We start from the raw sequence: 7,500 nt of genomic DNA, 5'->3' as shown, positions 1-7,500 counted from the left end.
GGAAGGAAGGAAGGAAGGAAGGAAGGAAGGAAGAAAGGAAGGAGAAAAAGAGGCAGACAGGTGGGAAGGAAGGAAGGGAGGTGAGGGAAGGAAGAAAGAAAGAAGGGAGAAGGAGGAGGGAGAGGGAGGAGGGAGGAAGGAAGGAAGGAAGGAAGGAAGGAAGGAAGGAAGGAAGGAAGGAAGGAAGGAGAAAAAGAGGCAGACAGGTGGGAAGGAAGGAAGGGAGGTGAGGGAAGGAAGAAAGAACGGAGAAGGAGAGAGGAGGGAGGGAGGAGGAAAGGAAGGAAGGAAGGAAGGAAGGAAGGAAGGAAGGAAGGAAGGAAGGAAGGAGAGAAAAGAGGCAGGCAGGTGGGAAGAAAGGAAGGGAGGTGAGGGAAGGAAGGAAGAACGGAGAAGGAGAGAAGGAGGGAGGGAGGAGGAAAGGAAGGAAGGAGAAAAGGAGGCAGGCAGGTGGAAAGGAAGGTGAGGGAAGGAAGAAAGAAGGAAGAAGGAGAGAAGGAGGGAGGGAGGGAGGAGGGAAGGAAAAGAAGGAAGGAAGGAAGGAAGGAGAAAAGAGGCAGACAGGTGGGAAGAAAGGAAGGGAGGTGAGGGAAGGAAGAAAGAAAGAAGGGAGACAGAGAGAAGGAGGGAGGGAGGAGGAAAGGAGGAAAGAAGGGAGGAGAGAGGAAGGGGTGGGGAGGAGGAGAAGGAAGGAGGATGGGGATATTTCCGCTTTGGGCCCAAGGAGAAGATCTCCCTCTGCTGAACCCCAACTCCGTCCCGGGTCGGGAAAGGCATCCGGCCAAAGGAATATGCTCGGCTACCTCCATTCGTTTTGCCCCAGGGGAGAATCAGAACCGACCCGGAGTAGAGATTACAACCTACCTGCCACGTCGAGGTCGACCTTGTAGTGGACCAGGTGGGTGTGGACGCGTTGCCCAGCAGGTGGGCGTGGAGGCGGGTGCCGTAGTGGGCCCCCTCGGGCGTGTAGAAGGAGGTGTGGACGTAGCCCGTGGCGTGGACCTTGGCCTCCAGCACGCCGTTGGGGTAGAGGAGGTAGTCCCAAATGTAGTCGTAGTTGTAGACGGTGGCGGTGGTGCGGAGGACCAGGGCGTGGCCCTCCAGCCCGGCGTAGAAAGTCGACCCGCCCCGGAAGTCGCTGTCGAAGTGACGTCGCAGCGGGACGCCGGTGGGCAGCTCGAAGACGCAGACGGCCCTCGGGTAGAGGACGGGCCCATCGGCGTCGTATTGGTGGTGGACGTCGAGGAAGGTGGCCGTTTCCGGGCAGTCGACGCCCGGCGCCAGCTCGTGGTTGACGCTCCCCATGCCCCAACCGACGTCGATGTACTTGGTCTGCATGGTGGCCGGGGAGTGGCCGCCGTAGAAGGCGACGGCCTCTTGGACGCTCACCTCGTAGGCCACCGCTCGCCGTTGAAGCGGACGTCAAAGAGCTGCAGGCCGCTGGAAGTGCGGAGCCGAAGGCTAAGCTCCACCCGCTGTATTCGACCAGGTTGCCGACGACGGTGTAGCGGCGGCCCTGCGGCTCGCAGACTTTGGCGCCCGTGAGCGTCGCTCGGGGCCCGTCTGGAACTCCCCGCGTGGGACGAAACTCGAGAAGAGGGTTTGCTCCGGGTGGGGAACCAGCCGTACGGCGTGGACCTTGCCCTCCGCGTAGCGCCGGGCCAGCTCCGTCGGCGTGGAGAAGTACTCCCCGTTGTACCACACCGTCTCGACGGACCACCGGGCCGGGTCGAGGTCCCGGTGGTCGATCAGGACCTCCAACCCGACGGGGTGGAGGAAGAAGCCCTCGATGGCCCGCTGGAGGATGAGCCACGTCCGTCGCTCGCCGGAGGAGAGGCCGCGAGGAGCGACGTCGGTGTAGGTCAGGCAGCGGTCGGCGCAGTCCCGCAAGGCGAAGCCGGAGACGTCCCGCAGGAAGCCGCCGAGAGGCGCCAGGAGTTGGGCCAGCTTGGCGTAGAGGAGCTCGTACTCCGGTTGGGACATCGGCCGGGCGGCGAAGGGACGGGCTGGCCCAACGGGCGGTAGAACGTCGGCACGGGCAACGGCCCCACGACGTACTCGGTGACGTTGGGTTGGGGTCCGGCGCCGAAGAAGACCACCGCCCGGCGCGCTGTCGCGGAGGCTGCGCCCGCCGCCGCCGCCGGCGAGGTAGCACAAGGCCTGGCTTTTCTTGGGCGGGAGCATTTCGACCAGGAAGAGGCGGTTCTGGGCCAGGCTCCGCCCTCGGCGGGTCGGAGTCCCAGTTCCGACTGAGTCGTCAGGAAGGTCCGGACGGCGCGGAGCTCGGCGGGGCTGAGGTCGGAAAAGATGGCGGCTTTCTCCTGGCTCAAGGGGGGAGGGGCTCCCGGGCCGGGCCGGACGGAGAGGGCAAAGGTCACCAGCAACGCACAGAGTAGCGGCGTCCACATTGCGACGGGCCCTGGTTGGGGAGGGGGAGGAAACGAGGAACGTGAGGCCGGAAGGGAGCTGGGGAAAGAGGGGAAGGAGGGAGGGAGGAAGGAAGGAAGGTGAGGGAAGGAAGAAAGGGAGGAGGATGAGAGAAGAAAGGAGGGGAGGGAGGGAGGAAGGAAGGAAGGAAGGAAGGAAGGTGAGGGAAGGAAGAAAGAAGGGAGGATGAGAGAAAGAAAGGAGGGAGGGAGGAGGAGGAAGGAAGGAAGGAAGGAAGGTGAGGGAAGGAAGGAAGAAGGGAGGATGAGAGAAGGAGGGAGGGAGGGAGGAAGGAGGGGAGGGGAGGAAGGGAGGAAGGAAGGAAGGAAGGAAGGAAGGAAGGAAGGAAGGAAGGAAGGTGAGGGAAGGAAGAAAGAAGGGAGGATGAGAGAAGAAAGGAGGGAGGGAGGAAGGAAGGAAGGAAGGAAGGTGAGGGAAGGAAGGAAGAAGGGAGGATGAGAGAAGGAGGGAGGGAGGAGGAAGGAAGGAAGGAAGGAAGGTGAGGGAAGGAAGGAAGAAGGGAGGATGAGAGAAGGAGGGAGGGAGGGAGGAAGGAAGGAATGAAGGAAGGTGAGGGAAGGAAGGAAGAAGGGAGGATGAGAGAAGGAGGGAGGGAGGAGGAAGGAAGGAAGGTGAGGGAAGGAAGGAAGAAGGGAGGATGAGAGAAAGGAGGGAGGGAGGAAGGAAGGAAGGAAGGAAGGAAGGTGAGGGAAGGAAGAAAGAAGGGAGGATGAGAGAAGGAGGGAGGGAGGAAGGAAGGAAGGAAGGTGAGGGAAGGAAGGAAGAAGGGAGGATGAGAGAAGGAGGAGGAAGAGGGAGGAAGGAAGGAATGAAGGAAGGTGAGGGAAGGAAGGAAGAAGGGAGGATGAGAGAAGGAGGAGGAGGGAGGGAGGAAGGAAGGAAGGTGAGGGAAGGAAGGAAGAAGGGAGGATGAGAGAAGGAGGGAGGGAGGAAGGAAGGAAGGAAGGAAGGAAGGTGAGGGGAAGGAAGGAAGAAGGGAGGATGAGAGAAGGAGGGAGGGAGGGAGGAAGGAAGGAAGGTGAGGGAAGGAAGGAAGAAGGGAGGATGAGAGAAGGAGGGAGGGAGGGAGGAAGGAAGGAAGGTGAGGGAAGGAAGAAAGAAGGGAGGATGAGAGAAGGAGGGAGGGAGGAGGAGGAGGAAGGGAAGGAAGGTGAGGGAAGGAAGAAAGAAGGGAGGATGAGAGAAGGAGGGAGGGAGGAAGGAAGGAAGGAAGGAAGGAAGGTGAGGGAAGGAAGAAAGAAGGGAGGATGAGAGAAGGAGGGAGGGGAAGGGAAGGAAGGAAGGAAGGAAGGAAGAGTGAGGAAGGAAGAAAGAAGGGAGGATGAGAGAAGGAGGGAGGGAGGAGGGAGGAAGGAAGGAAGGAAGGTGAGGGAAGGAAGAAAGAAGGAGGATGAGAGAAGGAGGGAGGGAAGGAAGGAAGGAAGGAAGGAAGGTGAGGGAAGGAAGAAAGAAGGAGGATGAGAGAAGGAGGGAGGGAGGAAGGAAGGAAGGAAGGTGAGGGAAGGAAGAAAGAAGGGAGGATGAGAGAAGGAGGGAGGGAGGAAGGAAGGAAGGAAGGAAGGAAGGTGAGGGGAAGGAAGAAAGAAGGGAGGATGAGAGAAGGAGGGAGGGAGGAAGGAAGGAAGGAAGGAAGGAAGGTGAGGGGAAGGAAGAAAGAAGGGAGGATGAGAGAAGGAGGGAGGGAGGGAGGAAGGAAGGAAGGAAGGAAGGTGAGGGAAGGAAGAAAGAAGGGAGGATGAGAGAAGGAGGGAGGGAGGAAGGAAGGAAGGTGAGGGAAGGAAGAAAGAAGGGAGGATGAGAGAAGGAGGGAGGGGAGGGAGGAAGGAAGGAAGGTGAGGGAAGGAAGAAAGAAGGGAGGATGAGAGAAGGAGGGAGGGAGGGAGGAAGGAAGGAAGGTGAGGGAAGGAAGAAAGAAGGGAGGATGAGAGAAGGAGGGAGGGAGGAAGGAAGGAAGGAAGGAAGGTGAGGGAAGGAAGGAAGAAGGGAGGATGAGAGAAGGAGGGAGGGAGGGAGGAAGGAAGGAAGGTGAGGGAAGGAAGAAAGAAGGGAGGATGAGAGAAGGAGGGAGGAGGGAGGAGGGAAGGAAGGAAGGTGAGGGAAGGAAGAAAAGAAGGGAGGATGAGAGAAGAGGAGGGAGGAAGGAAGGAAGGAAGGAAGGTGAGGGAGGAAGGAAGGGGAGGGATGAGAGAAGGAGGGAGGGAGGGAGGAAGGAAGGAAGGAAGGTGAGGAAGGAAGAAAGAAGGGAGGATGAGAGAAGGAGGGAGGGGAGGGAGGGAGGAAGGAAGGAAGGTGAGGGAAGGAAGGAAGAAAGAAGGAGGATGAGAGAAGGAGGGAGGGAGGGAGGAAGGAAGGAAGGAAGGAAGGAAGGTGAAGGAAGGAAGAAAGAAGGGAGGATGAGAGAAGGAGGGAGGGAGGGAGGAAGGAAGGAAGGAAGGAAGGAAGGTGAAGGAAGGAAGGAAGAAGGGAGGATGAGAGAAGGAGGGAGGGGGGGAGGAAGGAAGGAAGGAAGGAAGGTGAGGGAAGGAAGGAAGAAGGGAGGATGAGAGAAGGAGGGAGGAGGGAGGGAGGAAGGAAGGAAGGTGAGGGAAGGAAGAAAGAAGGGAGGATGAGAGAAGGAGGGGAGGGAGGAAGGAAGGAAGGAAGGTGAGGGAAGGAAGAAAGAAGGGAGGATGAGAGAAGAAGGGAGGGAGGAGGAAGGAAGGAGGAAGGTGAGGGAAGGAAGGAAGAAGGGAGGATGAGAGAAGGAGGGAGGGAGGGAGGAAAGGAAGGAAGGTGAGGGAAGGAAGAAAGAAGGGAGGATGAGAGAAGGAGGGAGGGAGGGAGGAAGGAAGGAAGGAAGGAAGGTGAGGGAAGGAAGAAAGAAGGGAGGATGAGAGAAGGAGGGAGGGAGGAAGGAAGGAAGGAAGGTGAGGGGAAGGAAGAAAGAAGGGAGGATGAGAGAAGGAGGGAGGGAGGAAGGGAGGAAGGAAGGAAGGTGAAGGAAGGAAGAAAGAAGGAGGATGAGAGAAGGAGGGAGGGAGGAAAGGAAGGAAGGTGAGGGAAGGAAGAAAGAAGGGAGGATGAGAGAAGGAGGGAGGGAGGAAGGGAGGAAGGAAGGAAGGTGAGGGAAGGAAGAAAGAAGGGAGGATGAGAGAAGGAGGGAGGGAGGAAGGAAGGAAGGTGAGGGAAGGAAGGAAGAAGGGAGGATGAGAGAAGGAGGGAGGGAGGGAGGAAGGAAGGAAGGAAGGAAGGTGAGGAAGGAAGAAAGAAGGGAGGATGAGAGAGAGGAGGGAGGGAGGAAGGAAGGAAGGAAGGTGAGGGAAGGAAGAAAGAAGGGAGGATGAGAGAAGGAGGGAGGGAGGAAGGGAGGAAGGAAGGAAGGTGAGGGAAGGAAGGAAGAAGGGAGGATGAGAGAAGGAGGGAGGGAGGGAGGAGGGAGGAAGGAAGGAAGGTGAAGGAAGGAAGAAAGAAGGGAGGATGAGAGAAGGAAGGAGGGAGGAAGGAAGGAAGGAAGGAAGGAAGGAAGGTGAGGGAAGGAAGGAAGAAGGGAGGATGAGAGAAGGAGGGAGGGAGGAAGGAAGGAAGGAAGGTGAAGGAAGGAAGAAAGAAGGGAGGATGAGAGAAGGAGGGAGGGAGGAAGGAAGGAAGGTGAGGGAAGGAAGGAAGAAGGGAGGATGAGAGAAGGAGGGAGGGAGGGAGGAAGGAAGGAAGGAAGGTGAGGAAGGAAGGAAGAAGGGAGGATGAGAGAAGGAGGGAGGGAGGAAGGAAGGAAGGAAGGAAGGAAGGAAGGTGAAGGAAGGAAGAAAGAAGGGAGGATGAGAGAAGGAGGGAGGGAGGAAGGAAGGAATGAAGGAAGGTGAGGGGAAGGAAGGAAGAAGGGAGGATGAGAGAAGGAGGGAGGGAGGAAGGAAGGAAGGTGAGGGAAGGAAGGAAGAAGGGAGGATGAGAGAAGGAGGAAGGAAGGAAGGAAGGAAGGTGAGGGAAGGAAGAAAGAAGGGAGGATGAGAGAAGGAGGGAGGGAGGGAGGAAGGGAAGGAAGGAAGGAAGGAAGGTGAGGGAAGGAAGAAAGAAGGGAGGATGAGAGAAGAAGAAAAGGAGGGAGGGAGGAAGGAAGGAAGGAAGGAAGGTGAGGGAAGGAAGGAAGAAGGGAGGATGAGAGAGAGAGGAGGGAGGGAGGGAGGAAGGAAGGAAGGAAGGTGAGGGAAGGAAGAAAGAAGGGAGGATGAGAGAAGGAGGGTGGGAGGAAGGAAGGAAGGAAGGAAGGTGAAGGAAGGAAGAAAGAAGGGAGGATGAGAGAAGGAGGGAGGGAGGAAGGAAGGAAGGAAGGAAGGTGAGGGAAGGAAGAAAGAAGGGAGGATGAGAGAAGGAGGGAGGGAAGGTAGGAAGGAAGGTGAGGGGAAGGAAGAAAGAAGGGAGGATGAGAGAAGGAGGGAGGAAGGAAGGAAGGAAGGAAGGAAGGAAGGAAGGAAGGAAGGAAGGAAGGAAAAAGGAGGCAGGCAGAGGGAAGGAGAGAGGAAGGAGGGAGAGGAAGGAGAAAAAGAAGAAAGAAAGGAGGAGAGAGGGAGGGAAGGGGAGGTGTCGTTCCGAATCTCCCACCTGTCAATACGGGGCAAGACCAACCCCTCCCCCCCAAGTGCCCTCCCCTCCTGAATCTCCCTCCCCTCTGGAAGGCAGAGGAGGTCCCTCCCTCCTCCCCAGGCACCTTCCTTCCTTCCTCCGTTCAACCCTCCCCTCCTTCCTTCCTTTCTTTTTCTTTCTTTCTTTCCTTCCGACTTTCTTTCCTTCCTTCCTTCCTTCCTTCCTTCCTTCCTTTCTTCCTTCCTTTCTTTCTTTCTTACCTTTCTTTCTTTCTTTCTTTCTTTCTTTCTTTCCTTCCTTCCTTCCTTCCTTTTCTTTCTTTCTTTCTTTCTTTCTTTCTTTCTTTCTTTCTTTCTTTCTTTCTTTCTTTCTTTCGTTCTTCCTTTCTTTCTTTTTCTTTCTTTCTTCTTTCTTTCTTTCTTTCTTTCTTTCTTTCTTTCTCTTTCTTTCCTCCCCTCCTTCCTTCCCTTCCTCCCCCCAGCCCCACTCACTTCG

At 57.1% G+C, this 7,500-nt stretch overlaps 1 protein-coding gene across 1 annotated transcript in view; it reads right to left on the bottom strand.

The window, feature by feature from the left end:
• Positions 1–2,419, bottom strand: part of AOC1 (amine oxidase copper containing 1) — a 9,284-nt gene extending 6,865 nt beyond the window's left edge. The window contains 8 exon segments of the mRNA XM_087948832.1: positions 865–910; positions 913–1,400; positions 1,403–1,456; positions 1,459–1,558; positions 1,561–2,007; positions 2,010–2,108; positions 2,110–2,222; positions 2,225–2,419. Of these exon segments, the coding sequence (XP_087804958.1) occupies positions 865–910; positions 913–1,400; positions 1,403–1,456; positions 1,459–1,558; positions 1,561–2,007; positions 2,010–2,108; positions 2,110–2,222; positions 2,225–2,408 (1,531 nt within the window). The 5' untranslated portion in view covers positions 2,409–2,419.
• Positions 2,420–7,500: the final 5,081 nt, after the last annotated feature.

Source organism: Notechis scutatus, unplaced genomic scaffold (genome assembly GCF_049901735.1).
Source record: "Notechis scutatus isolate UNSWTSFEM ecotype Mainland unplaced genomic scaffold, rNotScu1.2 NSCUSCF24, whole genome shotgun sequence".
In the NCBI taxonomy this organism is placed as follows: Eukaryota; Metazoa; Chordata; class Lepidosauria; order Squamata; family Elapidae; genus Notechis; species Notechis scutatus.
This window is presented reverse-complemented; position numbering and strand designations above follow the sequence as displayed.